The following is a 24,654-nucleotide window of genomic DNA, read 5'->3' on the forward strand; positions in this document are numbered from 1 at the left end:
CTTATCTGTTTTCATCTGTCACTTGTTTTTTAACAGCTTTATTGAGACATAATTCACACACCCGTACTATTTATTCATTTAAATTGTACAATTCAGTGGCATGTAGTAAGTTCCCAGAGCCGAGCAACCATCACCACAGTCACTTTTAGAACATTTTCATCGTGCCAGGTAGAAAGCCTGCACGCCATAGCTGTCACCCTTCAATCCTTCCATCCATCCCCACAGCCCCCGCCCAAGGCAACCACTTAACCTGTTTTCTCTCGGTATGGATTTTTCTCTTCTGAGCATTTCATTATAAACAGAACTACGTAATGTGTGGTCTCCTGTGATTGGCTTTTTAGTCAGCATTTTTTCAAGCTTCAGCCACATAAGTAGCATGTACCAGCATTTCATTCTTTTTTATTACCAACTGATAGTCTGTTACATGGGTGTGTTGCATTTTATTTCCACGTTCATAAAAATTCTTTTCTTAGGCTGTAGTAAATTGGTTTCTCTTCTACAGGACTTGAGTGAATTCATTTGTTTTTCCTCAATTGCCCCTGATAAGCCCTAAAGATGACAATTACAGTTTCATTCTGTCACCCTTGTTGATTTAAAATTAATATCAAATACAAATTTTAAGTGCTTATCAGTAAAAATCTTTCCATACAGCCTTTAAATTTCTTTTTTTAAAAAATAAAACTTTTATAATTCTAACCTTTTAAATTTAGAAGCTATGTCAAAGCAAATATTTTTCTCAGTTTTAAAAGGTTTTTTTAGCACTTAATATTTGTAAAACTCTTATCTATTGGGAGCTTCTTTTGGAAATCTTTCATTACATAAGGAGATACTTAATTTGCTAAATAGATAATTTTAAAATGTATATTTTGATGCTTCTCAGATCTTTATCATCTAGTGTTTTAATAGTAAATAATTTTTGAGATAGTATGATTATCCGACCTTATTTTTAAAACTCATTTAAGGATGGTGGAACCATTAGGGACAGGAGAAGGGAGAAAATATTTAGGACCTACGTGACAGGAATATCGGTAGACCTTTTATATGCTAACTTCTTTAATCTTACAGCACCCTTCGGATAGCTATTTTTACTCTATTTTAGTTTGGTAACTAAGGTTCAGAGAGGGTAAATGCTCCAGTTTAGTAAGCAGCTCTGAGTAAAACAGCAATGTTAGGTGAGACCCAAGCCATTCCTTCTTCCTACTTACTGAGCTGTGCCCTGTGGACACAGAGGCCGCTGAACCCGGAAGCACAAGAGAGTGCATCACGCCTATCCCACTGGTATTTCGTGACGTGGCCAGCAGCACATCTTAGCTTCTAGACTGTATGACCGCACCATTGCTGGACATCTATGTATGTGAAGTCCATTAGATGTCGATGGGCACACTTGTTCTTCTAAACGGTAACATCTGTGTGCCTCTTAGTAAGCATTAAGAGAGAGTAAAGGAATCATTAGGGATCATGTGTCTTGACTTTGCTGCTGCTTTATTTTGAACCTTGGGCAAACTCACATATCCCTTTGTTAGGTTTTTACCATAGAGTTAAAATGATACTGATATTTTCTCTCAGTTCTCATATGTAAGAGTTGGGGAATCAGTGAGTGAAAAGGAAGCAGTAACTAACAATACTTTTTATTTTAATGTAGCTTTGCTTTTTCTTTCAGTTACTTTTATATTATTTATTTGGAAATTAGAATTTTTCTCTTAGCAGTATCTGTTTTAAAAGATTATGGGGTTTTTTTTGGCATTGTCATAAATTGATGGAATTAGTCATTCGTGAGCGACAAAAATGTGACAGAACTTTTGCAAAGTTCAAATGGACTTTTAATATTCAACACCAAAGTATTTTGCCTAATTAAAGCTTCTGTTTAATGAAGATAACAATGTATAGTCCTTCATTAAAATGAACACAGAAAAAGTTCTTTCTTGGTCCTTGGAGAGGATATTATATGCAAGCCCTGATGTGTGGGTTGCAAAATGTCACTGGAATTTATATGCATTACTTGTCTAATTGCAGTAAATGTAGCATGTCCAGATAGGTTTAGAGTTAGAAGGCTGTTTGTTACTTACTGGAAAGCGCTTGAAACCTCAGTACCCAGAGGCAGCTGTGCCCAGGTCCTTCCCCGCTCCCCAGAGATGGCTAAGGAGACTCCTGTTGGCCCCTGTCTTTCATGGCGGGAGCAGTAAACATGACAGGTTGCTTGGGAGCCATCTGTTTAGAATGGCTGCTGCTTTGTATGCGGCAGTGAACTTGAGATCAGTTTTCTGTCTTTCTTCCTGGTAATAGTCTTATTTGGTGTCACAACAGGTGGAAGTTGATGGGTCGAAACTAAATGTGACCGGCACGTGGAACCTGGCTTCACCCTTATTGTCTGTCAACGTCGATGGCACTCAGAGGACGATACAGGTAAATGTTCTGACGGTTTACTTCGAGGGGTCCTGCAAGTCCAGAATCCTTACCAGTAGCTGCCTTTAGGTTAATTCTGACAGTTACAGTAGGGGAAGCTGCATATTATGCATCTCCTACATTTATGATGGAAAACATTTTTTCTTTCTTTGGAGAATCTTGAGGCAGGTCTTCAGAGGAATCAGTATTTTCTTTTTCCCGGCATCCAGGAAGGCTAGTGAATTAATACTTACTATATACTTTGTCGTAAATGAAGCACCCTGTGCGCTTTTCCAAAAATATTAGAAGATAGCCATTTTTGTTGCCATTGTGGGTTTTTAGTTATAAAATATGATTTGTTACCTTCCTTTTCATGTGATTGAGATCGTATAGAGTTGGATCAGGGAAATGTGAGCTGTGTATTGATTTGCCAGAACACATTGATGCCTTTTAAAAATTGAGTAATCTCAATTTATTAACCTTTATTTTCCCTCCAAAATAAGATTTCTTGCATCGAGGAAATGACTTGAAATCCAGAATTGATTGAATGTTCTTTGTCATCAGTGACCTCCATTTTAAAGGAGCTATGAAAAGAGATTCTGCCAAAGTTTCTTCATCTGACCTCATAGTTGAATTTTAGAGTACCAGGGAAAACAAAACAAAACAAAACAAAACAAAGAACACTGTGTAACATGTGGTGATCACATGCAAATAAAAATCACACCCCCCCATAGGATTAAATAATGCTCATTCTTTCTGTTGTTTTTTTTTTTTTTTTTAACAAAAATATTTTTATGTTGTCCTAACTTGATTTTGCACAGGAAACTGATTTTTAGAACCTAGAGACATCAAGAGACTCACAGATAAAGACTTCTGTATGTCAGATTCTTATTTATACCTCTATCAGAGAGGGAGGTATTCCAGAAACCTCCAGTAAATATTTGATGACGAAACTAATTTCTAAGCCAGGCTTAATTGGCATATTATCTTTATGGGTCTAAGAAATATGGAATTCACAGTAACGAGCTATATATTTTGACTTCGGTTTTGTAACTTGGCCCAGTATATTTTTTCTCTCTCATATTTTCTTTCATATTCTAATGATGAGGTTGAACACTTTGAGACCCTTGGAAAAAATATCATTGCATAATTTCACATTATGTAGATGCATTTATTTTGTCTTCAAAAAACCTGGGTTTGTCATACTTGTTTACGTTCAGTCGAATGTGCTCTGCACTGAACATGTTGTGGCCAGACATGCGTGTTCCGGTCAGACGACACAGTATGATGATCTAGCAGTGAGCAGAGAACTAGGAAGTCCTGCTGTCCAAATTGGTGTATCATGAGATTTTCAGTTTCCTTCTCAGTGACTGCAGGTAGGTAACTTGATGGCACTTTTATACAGAGAGTTAGTTCTATCTATGTTAATACTGGATATGTACTTAGAATAATTCCCAGAAATATTTTCCCTGTCATTGGGAGAGTGTTCAATAAATCCCTTCTTATTCTTTCTAAGTTCTTTGTTTTTTAAAAAGGCGTTAATCTGAACTCAGTGACACCCTCAAGGCAGGACCACGCCCCCCCAACTCTTTGGAAAGGTCATTGCTTCCAGTTAAGTACTATTTCATTGGAAGGAAATAAACTCAGAAAGGTATAAATGGTATACTGGATAAAAACCAAACAAACTCATTTACCTTAAAAAAAAAAAGGCAAGGAAACTTTCTGAGGAAAGTTCTTCCTTCCTAATGTTCACTTGCTATGAACATTAGCATTTATTCACTTGTTAGGAACATTAGTTGACTTTTTTAATCTCCAAAACATAATGTGGTCCCCATGAAATTAATAACATAATGAGAATAAATACTACACGGTACTTACTGCGTATCGGGAGCGGTTCTGAGCACAGTGCAATTATATTCATTTCATCTTCACAGCAACTGTATGAAGTAGGTACTATTATTGGCACTTTTGTAAATGAGGCCCTTGAGGCTCAGAGAAGGTAAGTGACTTGCTCAAGGTCACATGGCTGGTAGCAGGTAGAGCTGGGATTTAGTTCCGAGCAGACATGCTGTGGGACTGAAGCCGTTAAGCGTCCCGCTCTGCCGAGGCAGTCTAAGCAGCTGTTCTGTGATTACCTTCCTAGGAGGAGGCTGAGCAGAAATTCGAACCTTGGCAGGGTGACCCCAGAGTATGTGCTTCTAACCACTGTACTATATAGTACTTCTTGGTTTTCTCCGTTAGAGTTCTTCAAATAATAATTTACCTTTCATTCATGGTTTAAACCAGTGATGCTCAAACTTTGGTGTGCTTCAGAATTACCCAGAAGGCTTGATAAAGTTCAGATGGCCGGACCCACCCCCGGAGTTTGCTCCAGTTCAGTTGGTCTGGGCTTGGTGTGCATTTCTAGTAAGTTCCCAGGTAATGCTCCTGCTGCTGGGCCAGGGCAAGCTGTCTGAGAACCACCGCTTCCAGCCTTTGCAGTCGGAGAACAAGCTGGGTGTCCTGAGCAAAAAAGTGAAGTAGGTAGGAGCCAAGTCATTTGAAGCCTTGCTAATGACACAATGTGGCCTCTGCTTTATCCTTGACCGGTGGACCTGTGGACGAGTGTTCCGGAAGGAAGTGATGGTCTGGAGAGTGTCGGAGTTTAGGAAGAGCTCGGTTCGAGTTGCATTCTGGAGGGAGGATGGAAGGAAAGTGAAATTGAACGTGGGGAGAGAAGTTAGGGCCTGTTCCAGAAACAGGCGGGGAATCATCTGCTCTCCAAATGTCTTCCATCCAGACAAGAGCATTTGTGGTGAAGGGATTTGAAAAGACAGGAGAATGAATGGTGGCTTCACAGTGTTCTTTGTAGCTGTCTCTTGCGCTTGCCGTGAGCCCAGGCAGATCTTCAGGGTTTGTGCCCTGCTCCCTTTTCTCGACGCTGACTTCCTGGGCTGAGTTGCCCAAGCCTTTCAGCTCAGTACCTGCAAACAAATAGCTGTGAAAATGCTACCGTGTGTTTCAAAGAAGAACTACGGGGTGGATATGACCACAAGTGTTTTTCAGGTGATTTTATAGTAATAATGACTGGGTTTTTTCCTCCTGGATTTTTGTGCTTACTTTTAAACTTTTTCTTACTAAATATTTTATGTACACAAATATGTATTAATTTGTGTAAAAGCTAAAGAACACAACAAAAACCCAATTATTTACCATCCGGATTAAACAAGGAAACATTCCCAGTACTACTGCCTTTCCTCTGTGCTCTTTTTTTTTTTTTTTTTTAAGATTTTATTTATTTATTTGACAGAGAGAGATCACAAGTAGACGGAGAGGCAGGCAGAGAGAGAGAGAGAGGGAAGCAGGCTTCTTGCTGAGCAGAGAGCCCGATGTGGGACTCGATCCCAGGACCCCGAGATCATGACCTGAGCCAAAGGCAGCGGCTTAACCCACTGAGCCACCCAGGCGCCCAACCTCTGTGCTCTTTTTTAATTAAATCCTTCATCCTGCCCCCTAGAGGTAACTACCATCTCAATTTTTAAATTGCACTTTAAATACATTTAAATGCATTCTCTCTCTTCGTCTTCTGTAGGAATGTTACATATACATACTGTAAACAGTATGTTGTTAGCTTTTGAGTTTACGTCTTTGGTACCGTACTCTGTCTCTGCTTCTATGAGTTGTTTATGTTTGTGAGGTTGGTCATTGGATGCATGTAGCTTTCTTTATTTCCATGCTATATGTTATTAAGTCATGTTAATATACCACAATTTATTCTTTCTCTCCTAGGTAGATGTTGTGTTACTTGTTTTGTTTTCAGAACAAACACTGCTTCTATGAATGTTTCTCTCTGTGTTTCTTCTTGAAATAAGAGTTTCTTCAAGGAATATGCAAATAGAACAGCTGGTTGCAGGGACTGTATTCTTAATCCTGCCCAATAATGCTGAAGGGTTTTTCCTCTGTGGCTGTACCAATGTATGTGTCTACCAACAGTGCTGCTATCAAGAATATGAATAATAAGAAAACCTAATTGTATACTTACTGTGTCAGGCACTGAGTTTTCTCTACAATTCACCTGTATCAAAGTATTTAATCCTCACACCAATCCAGTGTACTAGTGGGGATTTTTGCATTTTGCAGTTGGGGAAACTGAGGCCTTAAAAATACTAAATTGCTCACCCAGAGCATTCTGCTAATAAATAGAAGAGCCAGGGTTTGGACCCTGGAACAATTTAACAATTTGGCTTCACATCCTAGGTAACTCTTGGTATCCCGACTACTTAAGTTTTTCCTGACTGGTGGGTTTAAGTGGTATCTCTTTGTAATTTAACATATATTGGTTAGTAATGACAATGAGCATTTAAAAAATATATTTATTGGCACTCCTGTTTTCTCTTCTGCAAACTGCTTGTTCATGGCGTTTGCCCATTTTTTTTAAATTGGAGTATTTCTTTTTCTTATTGATTCATAAGTTCTTATTTTTGTGAATCCTGATCCTCTGTTAGTGGCTCATGTAGTAAATCTATGTTTAATATTTTAGGTACTACTATACTGTTTTCCACAGTGGCTGCACCATTTTATAGTCCTACCAGCATTGTGCAGGGATTCCAGTTTCTGCACATATTCACCAATGCTTGTTTTTTTTTTTTTTTCCTGGTGGTTTTGTTCTAGTATAACAATACTAATGGGTGTGAAGTGGTACCTTATTGTAGAACAAGATTCATTTAGATAGTTATTGAGAAAACATTCTGAGTACTTCCTAATAATTGGCCTTCATCTTTTTTTTTTTTTTTCCTTAACCAGGTAACCACTTTACTGCACAGATGGAACTTTTCTAGTGCAAGTAGAAGAAACTTTTTTTTTTAATTTATTTACAACTCTTCTTTCAAACCCATTTTCTCAGCTTATTCTTTCCTCCCCTGCATAAAATCATAAACAGTTCTGTCATATAGTTACTACAAGGGAGTATGCAATCAGTTTTCTACTTGGGAGAAAGTGTTTTTTTTTTTTTTTTAATTTATTTGAGAGAGAGTGAGAGAGATAGAGTGCACAGAGGGAGAGGCAGAGGGAGAAAGAGACTCCCTGCAGAGCAGAGAGCCTGATGTGGGGCTCCATCCCAGGATCCTGAGATCATGACCTACCCAAAGGCAGATGCTTAATGGACTGAGCCACTCAGGCACTCCAGGAGGGAGTGTGTTTGAAAATCTAGTTCATCATAATGTCAAAACTGATATAACCTCTCTTCCTGTCCTCAGTTCCTCCTCAAGACAGAAATTTTTTGGGAAAGATGAGAGTATTGTTGGTTTCTTCTCTCTTGCTTTATATCCTCTCTCACTTCTAACTTGCCCTCTGGGTTCTCTCCAAAGTTGCAATTTGGGGTAAGGAGGGGAGGAACATGGTAGGAAGAACTTGAATGACCTGGGCTAATGTAACCTGTCATTCATTATTCTGGGGGCATGGCAAACATCTAAAGTTGGCTGGTGTCTTCAAGGATGCTTTTTGTGGCTTTGGGAGAATTTCTCACCTGTTGAACCTTAAAGCCTGTTCTGTCTTTTCCAGTTGACTGTGTCCCCCGGATTCTCATCCCTCCAGATTTTCCTGTTGAGCACAGTCTCTCATAATGACCCAGGCGGGGCCTCTTCTGCACAGTCCACATTGGGACACAAAAAATAATCATCAGTGCATGCTTCATCATACTCTTCTCTGTTTTGTCACCAAAACAATTTAGTCTTATGTACATGTCCCTCAAAATCCAGGCGATGCATGGAAAACCAAGTGATTCTCTTAAAATGCCTTTCACTTAAAAGTGTTCAACCTTGAGTTCTTAGCTTAACAATTCAGCCTCCACTGATTAATTTTTAATTTCTTTCGTAATCTTTTGAGGTGGGAGATGGGCAGTTGTTGGTTTTGTAGTTCTTAGCATGTTCTACTAGGTAGCTAGTCTAGCTTCTTACTTAAGAAAATGTGAGTGCTTAGCACCTGTTTAGTTTTATTACTGAATCCCTGTGGCTACATGAAAAGTAGCAGTTAGCATCTTTATCTGACTAGATGATAAAATAGTTGGGTAGAAAGCAAATCTTTGCTTTAGGAATTAGCTCCCTATTCATCCAATCAAATTCAGTCGTATCACATTATTTATTTTCCTGGTTTTCATTGGTAAACCTCACGAGCTTAATATTATCCATTTCTTTCTTTCTTTTTTAAGGTTATGTTTATTTATTTGCCAAAGAGACAGCCAGAGAGGGAACACGAGCCCGGGAACAGGGAGAGGGAGAAACAGGCTTCTGCTGAGTAAACAGTCTGACGCAGGGCTCGATCCCAGGACACTGGGATCATGACCTGAGCCAAAGGCAGACGCTAAACCACTGAGCCACCAAGATGCCCCTATCCATTAATTTCTTTAAAAAATAAACCGTAGGGACGCCTGGGTGGCTCAGTTGGTTAAGGAGCTGCCTTCGGCTCAGGTCATGATCCCAGCGTCCTGGGATCGAGTCCCACATCAGGCTCCTTGCTCGGCAGGGAGTCTGCTTCTCCCTCTGCCTCTGCCTGCCACTCTGTCTGCCTGTGCTCGCTCTCTCTCCCTCTCTCTCTCTGACAAATAAATAAAATCTTTTTTTTTTTTTTTTTTTTAAAGATTTTATTTATTTATTTGACAGAGAGAGATCACAAGTAGACGGAGAGGCAGGCAGAGAGAGAGAGAGAGAGAGAGAGGGAAGCAGGCTCCCTGCTGAGCAGAGAGCCCGATGCGGGACTCGATCCCAGGACCCTGAGATCATGACCTGAGCCGAAGGCAGCGGCTTAACCCACTGAGCCACCCAGGCGCCCCTAAATAAAATCTTTAAAAAAAAAAAATAAACTGTAATTTGGCGTGTACCATCATTTGGATAATGAATGTCATAGATTACTAACTTCCTTTAAGTGGTCAAAGTTTTCAGTTTCGATTAACCCTTCAGTTAGCACTGCCCTGCTGACCTCCTGGCATGTGGAAAGGCTCAGCCACCAAATGGATGAGCAGGTGAGTGCATGGATAGTCCTCTTGCATTTTGTAATTTCAGAAATAAATCTGCCTTGGGCGCCTGAGTGGCTTTGTCTGTTGAGCATCCGACTCTTGGTTTCAGCTCAGACGGTGACCCAGGGTTGTGGGATCGAGCCCTGTATCGGGCTCCACTCAGTGTGGAGTCAGCTTCTGCTCCCCACCCCCCACCATGTGCTCCCTCCCTCGCTCTCTCTCAAATAAATGAATAAATAAAATCAACAACAAAACAAATCTGCCTCTTCTGTACTTTCAAGATTTAGATTTTATTTCTCTAAGACCGCATTGATCTAGACTTTGTTCATATGACAGCCTTCTTAGCTGTTTCATCAATTCTCTTTAATTTCCAACTTTCTGATAGTTGCAGAATCTGTTCTCTATTAGAGAACATGGCAGCTTGATCTCTCCGGATACAGAACCACCATAGTTCTTGTGAGAGCGAAGACCGACTCCCAAAAGTATTGTGCTCACCAAGCACATTTCTTTCCAGTCAAGGAAATACCTTATTTGCCTACGCTGTTTAAATAGGTATAGAAAAAGGTTCAGTTCAGACTGTTCCTGATTTCCTCTCAGAGGTTTGTGCACCCATTGCTTGAGCTCTCTCTTCCCCAGCATCACTAATAACTCATTGTTCAGCTAAGTCTACTGCACAACCTCTTACTTCAACTTACCCATATGGCTGCTTTAAGTTTTTTTCTTTTCTGACGTCTAGAAAGTCATATTCATGGACAAAAATTCTAATCATTGTTAATAACTTTAAGTGTAGAGCTAGTGATACATGTATCTGAAAGGAGGAGAACCCTGTATTTTGAAATGAAGTGATTTATACTGAAGAATGAGCACATACATCAAAAACTCTTGAAGATACTTCTAGGTCCTTCAGAATTTTTATAAGCTTTTAATCTATTTTTTCATATAATAATTAAACCAAGTTTTCCTCAGATAGTCAAGGAAAATAAAATGAGAGTATTTCATATTTCCTTTTTTGTTGTTGTTGTTGTTGGTTATATACCAGTATTTTTCTATTATTTCCATTGCAAATGGAGAGTCCATCAGTAATGATGTCTATAAAATAGATCTTAGGGGTATGATCTGAAAACCTACAATCATTTCTTATTTCTGTTGTGGGAAGGTATAATCTCATTTTCAAATTACCAGTTTAAAAAGTTACAGAATGGAGCAGCATTGTCCAATAGAAATCTAATGAACCATATATACGCAATTTTAAGTTTCTTAGTAGCCACCCTAAGAAAGTAAAAACAAGTGATCCATGTTGTTTAACTAATCCATGTTGTTTAACTCAGTATATTCAAAATGTTAGCATTTCAAGATGAAATAATACAAAAAATTATTAATGTGATACCAGAAACAACACATACGCCTGGCGTGCATATATACCCATAACAGCTTAGAAGCAACAGAACTATGAATGTGAAATGCAGTCATACCAGAACTAGGAAATTGTGTGTAAAGAAAATTATATCCCACAGAGTCTATGTTTAAATTACTTAATATTTTTAAAAGATTTTATTTATTTATTTGAGAGAGGGAGCATGAGAGAGAGAGAGCATGAGCCCGGGAGGGTCAGAGGGAGAAGCAGACTCTCCGCCCAGCAGGGAGCCCAGTGCCGGACTCCACCCCCATCCCCAGACTCCAGGACCAGGACCTGAGCCAAAGACTGTCACTTAACCAACTGAGCCACCCAGGCGCCCTAAATTACTTCATATTAAATAAAATGGAAAATTTAATTTCTCAGTCGCAGTAGTCACATTCCAAGTCCTCAGTAGACACAGGTGGTTAGCGGTTCACTTACAAAAGAAACCTGTCATAAATAAGAGAGTGCTCCTAGAAGAAAAACGTACTGGTTTTTTTGTGCTCCCCTGTGTCAACCGCAGTTTTTGCTTTTATTATTTAAAATTAGGAGTAGATGAATTAAATTCATTTTTAAGCAGAAGATGAATTTATCCTCTAGTTGACGAACTTTTCACATTTTATTTTAGAAGTGTAACAAAACTTAGGACTACTTGTAATACGCTGAATGATTTCCTGACTACAGCATATAATGAAGTGTTGGAACAAAAGATTTGCCATGTTTTGTAGGTGTAGAGCTCGCCGTATTGTCTCCACACACCCTAGCACCTCTGTAGCTTGGAACAGGCTGCTCAAATAGAATTTTATTTTATTTTATTTTATTTTAATTTCTGTGACTATATTTCTATGCAGCATTCTTTTTGACCTTGAAAGAGGCTCTTCGGTTTTACTCTGAACAATTCAAATAGTTCTTCCATTTCTTATGGTGTAATTTGTCTGCTGGGATTTAATGTGTTGCTTCTTGCCAGCATTTTACATACTAGATTTTCATTTCGCGTGGTCACGTTGTTTGAACATTTGCAGGCAGAGCTGCCGCCTGCTATTGGCCTGTTTCTTTGTGTGGCATGATTTCTTCTATCCACCTGCTCACAGCAGGTTGTCTACAGGCCTGAAGAGTAGCTAAATACTTTTGAAAATATCTTGCGATCCTGCTAAGGTTTAACAGTCTCTGTGTTTGTGTGATGTGAAGCTATTCATGATGTACCTTTGAAGGCTTTTCTTCTTTTTATTTCTCATATTCTTTCTTAACTATTTTCAAGAGAAGATAAATTTATGATAAATAACAGTGCAAAGCTGACTGCAGCACTGGTGCGTTCTACGATGAATAGGTTATTGATACTCAGCTAAGTGGAACTAATTTTCTATGTTAAAGCAGACACATTGGGAATAGTGTCACGGGAATGTCATGTTATTTACTGCAGAATGCCAGATTAAATGGATTATTTGTGCACTGATTGCGATGTTAAATAGATTACATAACACGATAACTTAAAATGCTCAGTGGGCCTGTGTGATATAGAATATTATATATAAGCACATGAATATGGTAGAGCTGTAGTTGTGCTTGCAGATTGAATAACTGTGATATGTTTGTAAATGCTTGTCTACCCAGAGTTTGAATTGATTTTTAAGTTTTAAACTTTTCTTTTCTTTTCTTTTCTTTTTTTTTTGAGGAAAATGAATTGCGTCTCGTACCTCTTGAGTAAGGGACGTTGAAAAGAAGCTATTTTCTTATTTTTAAAGTTTTTTAGATGAAAGCAACACTCACATCCTCTGGGAAGATACTTTTGTTATAATCCTTATAAATGTGCATAGATGCTAACGTAAATATTTTAATTAGAAAATTAAATAAGTGGCTTATGTGTTTGCTTATACTTTGCCAGTATCAAAAAAAAAAAGTGGCTCTGGAAGCGATCTTCTGTTTTTAGTCCCAAAATAAATGTTTTCCGTGTTTTTCAGCTGTTTCTCCCCATCCCCTTAGAAGTAATTAGCTGTTATTTTGTACTATGTGCATGTGATTACTCTAGAGTTATCAAATGTAATATGAAACCATCTATTTAGGACGTATAGGATATATAAATATATAACTTTGTAAGTGGAGGTTGGTATTTTTTTCCAAAGAAGTAGGAAATGAGAGAGTAATTATTAACCATCTCCTTTTCACATTCCTGAAAACATCAATTACAGTTACACATCTTAGAAACAAGCCCACCAGGAGAACAGAAATAACTCCTTTTACTATGCTTCGAAAAATTTAATCACAATTTAACAGCTGGGATGTATTTACAACTATAATTTAAAATATTAATTTTGACACCTCTACCTGCTTTTGTAATGGAGTCCCAGAAGCTTAGCAGTTTTCTTGTCTCTAGTGGCACTGGTTTTATGATTTGGAGCTGCTTTTAAAAATTTACTATAATGGGAAAATGTCATTCTGCGTCTCCCCTTGCTCCTCCCCCCACGTATTTTTTTTCTCCTCTACTATCTGTTTACTAGAAAATGATATTTTAGTAGCTGCCAGAAGGAGAGAATTTTGAATAGTATAAACACCGATTGTGTAAATGTGGAAAAGAATGCAAGCAGCCGCAGAGGAGAGCGATAAGACAAATCCCGTAGTAATTGGCCTTTACCGCACATTATCGTGCCGGATATCAGCGAGGGGAAAAAGAAAACTATTACTATTTCTTCCTCTTACTGTTCAGTGAGATTACTTTTTAAAGGTGAAATTGCCTCTGATTTCATTATCCCAGAAAGATATTTTTGGAGCATTATTTTGTGAATGTTTTGCTTTTTTTGAGTGAACGGCCTTTGCTAATTTTCTATGAATTTGATTCCCGCAAATCCTGAAGTCGTTTCAGTAATCAGAGTCTTAATTCTTGAATATTCTTTCTTTAAAGAAAAAAAAGGGTGTATGTTTTGTAAATGTTGGAGCAGAATATCAAAATAACAGAAGGAGTTTTTATCTAGCTCTAAATTGCCACTTAAACTAGGAAAAGGGGTAAAAAAAACACTTGGAGAAAATTTTTGAATAAGGATGGGGTATGTTTCATGAAAATAAAAGTTAATTTTGATTTTATTTTACTTTCTGTTACTGGTTTGTCAAATGGTCAGTTCATGTTTGTTTTTGGCATGTCTCTGACTCTTTGTAAGCTCTGATACTTTGTTCTTTGTGAATTCTAAAACTAATTGTCTTCATCATGAACTGTGGGAAAATTGTATATTCCTGGTTTTTGTATAAATTCCAGTTTGAATGAAATTTTATTTCTCCATTTTTTATTATATCAGTCCTTATTGCTGAGCTGTGTCAGGTTTGGGCAGTTCTCTTTTTACCTCTTCTCTCCCCCTCACTCTCCTATCCACCCCCCCCCCCACCAACATGTACAACATTTACAATGGGGTTGTAGATAACAAACGTGTAAACACATGAGTAAGGTAATTTGAGCACTAAGAAGGTCGATAAAGGCTATAAGATAGGGTACTTCATAGAAAGTACCTGAAGGAGGTAGCTTTAGCAAGGGTGGCTGGAAAGTTGTTTCTGAACAGCTTACATTGAGTTGAGACCTAGGAGAAGGGGGGGCAGCCACGTGAAAATTTAGGGGGTAAAATTCCCAAGTTGCAGGAATGGCAAGTGCAAAGGCTCTGAGACAGGCACAAGCTTGGTTTGTGCAGAGACCCAAAGGAAGGGCCAGCATCTTCAATATAGCTTAGGAGAGTAGAAGAAGATAGGCAGGGACTAGATTGTATTCGGGGTCTTTTAGGTCAAAAAGTTTGGGTTTTATTCAGTTCCTACTGTGAACATTTTGAAGGGTTTTGTATAGAAGAATGATGCGATGTGATTTAAAATCACTGCTGTGAGGAGGCTAGACTATAGGGGACCAGTGGTGGGATTAAGTGAACGTTTGTTTGATCCCTGTAGTGGGCCAGGTAAAAGCTGCTGATGGCCGAGACCAGGAGTGGGCCAAATCCAGCCCATGGCCTGTTTCTGTACGGCTCCCAAGTTGAGTGGTTATTACATTTTTAAATGGTTGGAAAAAATTTGCAAGAAGAATAGCGATTCATGACACATGGAAAGTATGTGACATTTAGATTCCAGTGGCCGTAAATACAGTTTTACTGGAATAGGGCCACATTCGTTTGTTATTTGCTATGACTGCTTCTGGAATTTGTAAGTAGAACCCTAATACCCTGGTTTTTCCCTATCACATAGCAGTTCAGAGGCTTAGCAGTGGTAAGGTTTGTTGTGATGTTTTTGAGCTCAGAACCAAGATTTAAATTTTTCCGAACAAGAAGAACCACCCTCAGCCACTGTTATCCAACATCGAATGGCTTTGAAAATTAGCTTGTGCTGCAGATTTGATGTTTGTTAATGAACTCAACCTAAAATTGCAAGACAAAACAGTACTTACATGCAAAATTTATACTGTGGTAATACCATTTTGACAAGTAATGTTCGAATTACAGCTAATGTCAAGCTGCTTTTTACACTTCCCAGGCTGTCAAAAGATTAAAACAAGAAGTGAACTGCAGTTTCAGCAGCGTTTTTCAAACTTCCGTACAAGAGCAAAGGAAATGCCCATATTTACCATCCATCTCATTGTGCAGGCGAGCTCTTCCACCTAGCCTAGAATCGGAAGTGACCCCAACTGCAGTGTACGGTGAGCCTGAAGGCACTTATCAGGAGAGGAATCGTAACAGAATCCTGTAAATGCCCTCCAAGCAATGAGTGTGCTTAAGGAAAGCCCTGTGCCTGTGGCTTCTTGTCCGTATTTAGCAGAACCTGTCTGTGGCGAGAAGGTATTGTCAAAGGTGTAACAGCAGGGCCCCTGGGTGGCTCATTGGTTAAACATCTACCTTTAGCTCAGGTCATGAACGCAGGGTCCTGGGATGGAGCCCCAGTTCAGGCTCCCTGCTCGACAGGGTGCCCGCTTCTTCCTCTCCCTCTGCTGCTCCCCCTTGCTTGTGGTCATGTGCACACTCTATTTCTCAAATAAATAAAATCTTCAAAAACAATAAGGTGAAAGAGGTAAAATTGCATTGCAGATCAGCATTAACAGATGCATATTTGCTTGCCATTAATTTTGATGACAGAGAACACTAACTTTGAGCCCCAATTAAATAGAATTTTATCCCTAAATAAGAGGATTCCATTTTCCTTATTAGTGTTACCAAAAAATTGTGCTTAGGTATTACTATAGTTTGAATGTTGTCCAAAAAATTGTGAAAATCTGTTTTCTTTCTTGTTCTGTAAGTAACTACCGCATATCCTCAATTTTGCCTCAGAAAGCCTAAAACATTGACCTCATGGCCCTTTCCAGAAAGTTAGCAAGCCTTGGCTTAGACTAAGGTGGTAGCAGGCAAGATGGTAAGAAGTGAGCTACTTTGCATTTATTTGGGCGGGAAGGCACAAAAGATGGACAGATCAGATGCCAGGTATGAATGAAGACTAGGCAGCTGGGTGATAGATGGTGGTGGTTACGAAGATGGGAGGTAGCGGAGGAGCAGGGTTGGGGAGGCAAATCCGTAGTTCTGTTTGGACTTCGTAGGTTTAATGTGCACATTAGATACCCACGTGTCGAGGTCCAGCTAACAGTCGTCTCTGTGAGTCTTGAACTCATAGGGCAAATGGGAATTGCAAACATACATCCCATAGTCATAAGTCTGTAAATTTTCTCTCAAAACATGGATCTGCCACATATAAAAGGAACTTACACCATACATAAAGATGTACTTAATTGGATTAAAGACCTAAATGTTACACCTAAAACCATAAAACTCTAGAAGGTGGAGGCCAAAAGCTTCATGACACTGGACTTGGGAATGATTTCTTGGATACAACACCAAAGTCATAGGCAACAAAGGAAACAGATAAATGGGACTACATCAGACTTCAGAATGTCTGTGCATCAGAGGTCACGAACAATAGAGTGTATGGGAGAAAAAATTTGCAAATCCTGTATCTGATCAGGGGTTAATATCCAGAATTTATAAAGAACTACAACTTAACAACAAGAAGATGAACCTTATCTACCTACCTACCTATCTATCTATTTATAAAGATTTATTTATTTAGGGACGCCTGGGTGGCCCAGATGGTTAAGGATCTGCCTTTGGCTCAGGTCATGATCCTGGGGTCCTGGAATAGAGCCCTGCTTAATGAGGAGTGTGCTTCTCTCTTCCTCTGCCCCTCCCCCACCACTTCTGTGCATGTGTGCGCACGGCTGCGCACGCTCTCTCTCTCTCTCTCTCTCTCAAATGAATAAATTCAATCTTTTTAAAAATAAGATTTATTTATTTATTTTAGAGAGGGAATGTGTGAGCAGGGAGAGTGAGGGCCAGAGGGAGACGGAAAGAGAGAGAATCCCCAGCAGAGTCCCCACTGAGGAGCCCCAACCTGGGACTCAGTCCCAGGACCCTGAGATCATGACCCAAGCTGAAATAAGAATCTGAAAAATCAAGAGTCATAAGCTTAACTGACTGAGCAACCCAGGTGCCCCCCAAATTAACCTGATTTGAAATTGAACAAAGGACTTAAATGGTCTTTTCTCCAGTGGTGATATACAGACAGGCAATAAACATACAGTAATTTGCTCAACATTACTCATCATCATAGCAGTGTAAATCAAAATGACAATGAGGTAGCATTCCACATCCTTTAGGATGGCTACTACCCCAGCCCTCCCAAAAAATCCCCAGAAAATAACAAGTGTTGGGTGAGAACATGGAGAAAGTGGAATCCTTGTGCAGTATAGGTAGAATTGTGAAATGGTACAACTTGTATGGAGAATAGTATGAGGGTTCCTCAGAAAATTAAAAAAATAGTACTTAGTGGTCCAGCAGTCTCACTTCTAGATCTATATTGGAGAGAACTGAAAGCAGGTCTTAAAAAGTTACTTGAATACCCCAGTTGAATGCAACATTATTTAGAAGAGCTAGGAGGCCAAAGCAACTAAAATGTCCATCGTAGATTAATGGATAAGCAAAATACAGTATATACATACACTGGGATAATACTCAGCCAAAAAGAGAAAGAAATCCTGTCACATGAGGACATGCTAAGTGCAGACAACCAATGACAAATACTATATGTGTCTGCTTGTATGAGGCACCTAAAGCAGTCAGATTCCTTGAAACAGAAGGTAAAGTGGTGGTTACCAGGGTCTGTTGGGAGGGACAAAGGGGCAGTTGTTTAGTGGGTACCAAATTTCAGATTTTCAAAATGAGAAGGTTCTGAAGGTCTGCTTCACGACAACATAAATATACCTTACACACTGAACTGAGTACTTACAAATGGTTAAAATGGTAAACTGTGTTGTGTTTTTTTAACCACAACCTCCAAAAATCTATTAGTTGAAAAAAATCACAGGAGCCAAGCAATTTTTAAAAAGAAACAAAAAGTTGGAAGAATTATACAGCCTGATTCCAAGAATAATTATGAAACAGCAGCATCAGGACAGTATGATATTGGTAGAGAGATACGTAGAACAGAATGAAGTATAGAAGTAGATCTAGACTAGATCTAGGTCAGTCGATTATTGGCAAAGATGCTAAGGAATTTTAAACTAAATGACTAAAATGAACTCATTTATTAGCAGATCATTGGTTGCCTGGGGGCATTGACCAAGATTGGACTGTGAAAGGGCAGGAAGAACATACTGGGGGTGGTGGACATGTTCTGCATGTTGATTGTGGAGGTGGTTTCTCAAAATTGTAGAAAGTCATTGAATTCTGTACTTTAAATGGAATGCAGTCTTTTGTACCTAAGTCATGCTTCAGAGTAGTTGATTTAAGATGGGCGTGGGGGTTGTGGGGAAGCATGGATGTGGGTGAGATGACACAGGGAAGGAAAGTAAACGAGAAAGAGGAGAGAGCTGAGGACTGGGCTTCCTGGAGCTCATTCAGTTTCTGTAGGTAGAAATTGAATGAGGAGACGAAGAAGGCTCCAGGGAGGCTGCCAGGGAGGTAGGGCCAAAACCAGGGGCATGGATATCCTTGAAGTCAGTGAAAGAATTGTGTCTGGGAAAGAGAATCATTGGCAGTTCATAGCATAACATTGCTGGAGAAGATGAGGACAAAGCCTGCTACTGATAGGGAAGGCAATGTGGAAATCGTACGTGATCTTGATGAGAAGGCCTACAGACAATGGGGGAAAACACGTGGGAACAGGTTCAAAGGAGAATGGAAAGGGACAGCGTAGAGACCATGAAGAGAGACAACTTTTTAAGGAGGCTGGCTGTGAAGGGTAAAGGGGACAGTAGCTGGAGGGAAATGGCTATGGAATTTTTTTTTTTTATTCTTTGCATTTTATTTGTTGAAGGAATGGGATCGTTTGTCCTGTACAGTTTTCCACTGTCAGAACTGAACTGATTGCATCCCAGTGGTGTGGCTTAACATGTCCTCCATCCTTTGTTTTCTATAAATTGACAGGTGGACCTAGAGGTGTAATCACATTTGGGTGCCATTATCTTCAGCGAGACTGAGTCGTGCCTCTGTAAGAGACACTGTCTGGCCGCCCCTCCCTTGATGCTCAAGCTTCGGTCAATAAATTCATCAAGGTTTACAAAACGATGTTCCAATATTGTCATTTTTTGTTCATTTACCACGATTCATTCTTTTAAGAGAAACTCTACATCAACACCTTCTTAGGTTATCCAGGACTGCAGTTTTCATAGAAAAGATAAATGCTGGACCCTTTCTTTTGACTTTGCAATTTCCAGAGAGTTGGTTCCCTATTATTCTCCAAAAGTGACTAAATGAGGGTGTTTTGTTTTTGTTTCTGGTATCCATTTTGAACTCATGGGATCAAACATACCTGGTCTGCTTCAATCCATCGCAGCTATAATCCTTATTGACGGTCAGACTTCGCCAGCTCTGGCCAGGGAATTTTTTCAGTCCTTCTAATGTGGCCCCAGTCTTTGATAGCTCCGCTGCTTTCTGGTGTGACAAGATACAGCAGCCTCATTTCTACCCCAAACCCAGGATCAGCCGTTCTGCCGAGAAACCTTGATTTCTTGAAGTGGGAAGTGGGAAGTGGTATTTGTAGACAACATTTGGGGGACTAGGGATGTTTGTTACCCCGGGCCTCCTCAGTGTTTCTGTGGAAGATTCAGAAACTCTGCCACCGCCGCCATCTTCCCAGAATCCAACAGCCACACTTTCAATCAGAAAATTTCTCACTCTGAACAGCTGTTAGGATTAAGTGTGTTGCTGCATGATAGAAGTGATTAATTGTGCTGATTCTGTTCTGGTAAATACGGACAGGATTCTGGATCTGTGCCTCAGGCTTCTGAGGAAGGAAGATTTAACTGCTGCTGGGTTGAGTCCTAAGTTTGTAGTAATGGCGATGCTTTCACTGAGTATTTTCCTCACTGCTCTTAAAATACCAGCAGCAGGGAGGTCAGCGGATCATTGGACTACCTGTCCTCAGTCTGCATCATTCTCCAGCACTTTCCCTAATTTTTTGACAGCCACACCTTAAACTCTCCCAGCAAAACTTCCACAAGATGGTCGAAGATTGAGAGATATGTAGGTCACTCTGGTCTTTCATAGTATGGAAAAATTTCAGAATTCTTGAAGATTGATTTTTTATTTTCATTTCTGTGGCACTGACTTGCATGCTGTTGGGATTAAGGAGGAAGTGGAAGAAATGGCCCTTGTCCTTAAAAGAGCTCACCCCCTTGGGGCGCCTGGGTGGCTCAGTGGATTAAAGCCTCTGCCTTTGGCTCAGGTCATGATCCCAGGGTCCTGGGATCGAGCCCTGCATCAGGCTCTCTGCTCAGCAGGGAGCCTGCTTCCTCCTCTCTCTCTCTCTCTCTCTCTGCCTGCTTCTCTGCCTACTTGTGATCTCTATCTGTCAAATAAAATAAATAAAATCTTAAAAAAAAAAAAAAAAAAAAAAAAAAGAGCTCACCCCCTAAGTGCTGATCGGGTCTGAGATTGTGGTGCACGGTAGAGCTGTCCCAACCCTGCACAACTGCTGGGGTTAGCATTCTTCTTCTTCTGTTGCAGTGTAGGCAAATTACTTTTATATCGCTGCATCTTTAATTTCCTCATAAGTAAAACAAAATGTAGATTTTGAGGTCCATTTGCCCTCCAAATTCTAAGTTTCTGTGAACAAAACAGGCTTAGTTCTGCTTTGGGGTTCACCTCTATCTAGCCTTTGAGCCCCCTACCCCCCACCCCCTTAGTGATTGCCACCTGCTGCATTTTCCTTCGTTTCCCAGCCCAGCTCCCACCCCCCATTCCTCTGTATCCTCAACCTTACATTAGACCATCAGTCTTTTTTTTTTTTTTTAAAGATTTTATTTATTTATTTGTCATAGAGAGAGAAGCGAGAGAGAGCACAGGCAGACAGAGTGGCAGGCAGAGGCAGAGGGAGAAGCAGGCTCGCCGCCAAGCAAGGAGCCCGATGTGGGACTGGATCCCAGGACGCTGGGATCATGACCTGAGCTGAAGGCAGCTGCTTAACCAACTGAGCCACCCAGGCGTCCCGCCATCAGTCTTTCTAAAACAACCATGTTACTCCCCAGTTTTTAAGTATAAGAACCCGGTTAAGTGTGAACTCTGTGCAAGATGGGACCTGGCTCTGTAATTCCTTCTCAGTTTTCCTTTCCTGCCCCTTCACTCTATTAACCAAACCGATCTCTGGCCATATGAGACAATTCACCATGCCTTAAACTCACCATGCTTTTTCTTCAGCTGAAATTTGCATACACTGGCCCATCTGACCAAAAGTGTTTCATTTATTTTCCTTTTGGAGAATGTCTACTCATTTTTTAGTACCCAGCTCTACTGTGTATCTGTAAGTCTTCCTTAACCTTTCTGGGCATCTAGCTGGTCTGGCCTCTTATCCATTAATACTTAGTATATTTTGTACTATGGATATATCATACTGAGTTATCATTTATTTCTGCACTGTACCACACACACCACGCTGAGTGTGCTGGTCAGACTACGGTTGTGCTGAGTCACCGGGGCAGGACTTGTGGGTGAGGTGACCATCTTCTTGTCTTGGTGCATTAATCCACTTTCCTTCTGACTGATCTAACTTCCCTCAATCAAGGAACTGGGGCCTGAGCTGGAATTCTGGAGATTTTCTCTGGGTTCTAGGACTTGAGTGATCTTAAAACTAGGGTTGGTAAACCTACACTTTTTTAAAAAAGGAATAAAGTTAGCATATTTCAATTATAGTCCATGACAGGAAGCCCTCCCTCCAAGGCTACATCTGGGAACTTAAAAAAAAAAAAAAAAAAAAAAAGCCCACAGCTACTTAGTTAGAACTGCTTAATTTTTTTGTGGAGTCTTTGAAGCTGTTGAACCCTTTCTGAGTAGCCCAGAAAGAAAGAATTTTGAAAAACAGGTTAAGAATGAACAGAGCAATTTTATGGGTGAGAATTATCTGGGGAAAAATAAAAGTATGATTTACTTCCAGTGAACTATTTAGTTATCTATTTATAGCAAGCTAAAAATCGAGCAAGATACGCATAAATCATATTGTATTCACTTTGAGCTTTTCTATTTACAGATACTTGCATAACATAGAGGTTATGTTTGTTTTCAGTAGTCTCTGGATGAAGAATTGTGGTGTTCTCTTGTTATTTTAAACAAATGCTAACTTTTTATGACAGGTTTATTGAGATAGAATTCACATACCACACAGTTCACCCAAAGTGCACAAGCCAGTGTTTTTTACTCTGGTCCCAGAGTTGTGCAACCATCTCCACAATCAACTAACAGAACATTCTCACCAACGTGGAAAGAAACCCCGTACTAATTAGCGGGCATTTCTCATTTCCTCCCAGTCCTTGTCCCTCAGGCAGCTACCCTTCCTTCCTCCCTTCTTCCCTTCCTCCCTTTTCTTTCTTCTCTTTTTCCTCCCTTCTTCCCTCCCTTCCTTTCTAAAAGGAATTTGATCTGTGCTTTATACCCGGTTTTTCTTAAAGTTTGGTAAAAGCACAACCAACCACTCCCATGCTGTGTCAATGCTTCAACTGATAGATAAGTAAATTATCATTTGATTGAACACACAAGTTCTTTAGGAAGTCGCTTATTTTTGTATAGAGACTATTATCCAAGAAGAATAATAGGATAAGTTAAGAGTTCAGACTTACTGGATAGGACTTGACTTCTGGGCATCAGAAAGTTGTGGAACCTCTTCATGAAGAAATTTTTCTTTTTCCCCCTAGACTTACTGGCTTTAGTGTGGGCTTGCTTCTCCAGTCTCAGTCAGATGGAATGCCCCACGTAAAGCATGGCGAAGAATCATTTCTTACTGTCTCTGTTACTTAGGTACTAAGGAATAGACTTCTTGAACTTGTGCTAGATAATTCTTCCAAAGATGTCTCTTACCCAAGCCATGAGGTCTAAGCTTTTTCTTGAGCAGTCTGAAGAAGCCTTAGGGCATCTTCTCTTTCCTTGGATAGCTTTATCTAATGCATCTATACAATCTGCTGCCCTTTCTTACTGTTCCAGACTTGGCACTGGCAATCTCCGATGCTTGGCACCCTGCTTGAGAGTTAGGAGCACGTTTCTTATCATCTTATCCTATCAGGAGGACAGCCAGAGTTTATGTATATCTTCATTACTTTTGCTCCTAATTGTTGAGAGGTCCGTGAAGCTCCACCTTACCTTCCCCTCCCCCACCCCACCCTCATTTTCTTAGGGAATCAAGAAATTCCTTCAGTCCTTTCCTTGACAAGTGGTATAAAGATTACTTTATAATCTACGCTAATGAAAAGATGTGACATTTTGTGTGTTCTTAAGGCAGCCTGTGCTAGCCCAGGAAGTTGTGACGACCGGGAAGTCTCTAGGGCAGCTGCGGGTCTTCTGCATAGGACCGTCAGACTGTGTTAATCTACTTTCTGTCTCTGTGGATTTGCCATTCTGGACATTTCATGTACAGTGGAGTCCTATAATACGTTGTCCTTTGTGACGGCCTTCTGTTATCACACATGTCAGTACTGCCTTCCTTTTTATGGCCGTACAATATTCCATTGTGTGAATATAACAGATTTCATTTACCCGTGTACCAGTTAATGGACATTTAGATTATTTGGTTATTAGGAATAATGATGCTATGAACATTCATGTACACATTTTTGTGTGGATGTGAATTCATTATACACTTCTTTTTTTTTTTTTTCCAGTGCCTTTCTCGAGAAGCAGGTGGAAACATGAGCATTCAGTTTCTTGGTACAGTGGTAAGTATGAAAGGATTATTATTTTGTATGTTCACAAAATTACAGAGGAAAAGAAGCGTCCAACTAGCTTTAGCCCTTGTATTTGAACTTGTCTTCATCATGGTTTTATTTTGCTATTACCAATCACACCAATGAGGTATGATCAAACAATACGGTACCTTATTGTTTTATTTAGCATTTCTCTGTGTACTGCCTATGTGATTTGAACATTTCTCCATGTATTCATTTGCTGTATATCATTTATAATCTGTAAAATGTCTCTTTACGGTTTTTGGGTACCTTGTTCAGGTTGGGAATTCACGTTGGGTATTTCTGTTTGCTCTATGAGTTTATTGAGAATATCAGAGGAGAGGCCTGTGGCTTGGATCAGAAGAGTCGTGATTTTGTAGCCATTGTGATATGAAGCACATTAATATGTGCATTTCTAGTTCACACGTGTATCAAGGCATGTACAGTTTATGTATTGTAGCATATATGGTAGTATATGTGTAGGCACTGGTCTAATGTTACATAAATTTTAAGTGTTGCCCCTGAGATTTATAGTTATTTTTGTTTTTCGGATCAATAAGTTGTTCCTTGCTTTTTTTTTAATTTAAAATTTTAAATATTATTTCAGTGCATGTCCTAAGAAATTAGGGTTCTCCAAAGAAAGAGAACCAGCAGGATAAGTTTGTGGGGTCAGGGGTGGGGAGA

The 24,654-nt window shown here is 39.7% G+C and overlaps 1 protein-coding gene across 1 annotated transcript in view; it reads left to right on the forward strand.

Annotated features, from left to right (window-relative positions):
* PCCA (propionyl-CoA carboxylase subunit alpha) overlaps nucleotides 1-24,654 on the forward strand; it is a 405,781-nt gene that overhangs the window by 306,321 nt on the left and 74,806 nt on the right. The window contains exons 20-21 of the mRNA XM_047720325.1: nucleotides 2,305-2,403; nucleotides 23,908-23,961. Coding sequence (XP_047576281.1) covers nucleotides 2,305-2,403; nucleotides 23,908-23,961 — 153 coding nt within the window. The remainder of the gene's footprint in view (nucleotides 1-2,304; nucleotides 2,404-23,907; nucleotides 23,962-24,654) is intronic.

This window comes from Lutra lutra, chromosome 3 (genome assembly GCF_902655055.1).
Source record: "Lutra lutra chromosome 3, mLutLut1.2, whole genome shotgun sequence".
Taxonomy (NCBI): Eukaryota; Metazoa; Chordata; class Mammalia; order Carnivora; family Mustelidae; genus Lutra; species Lutra lutra.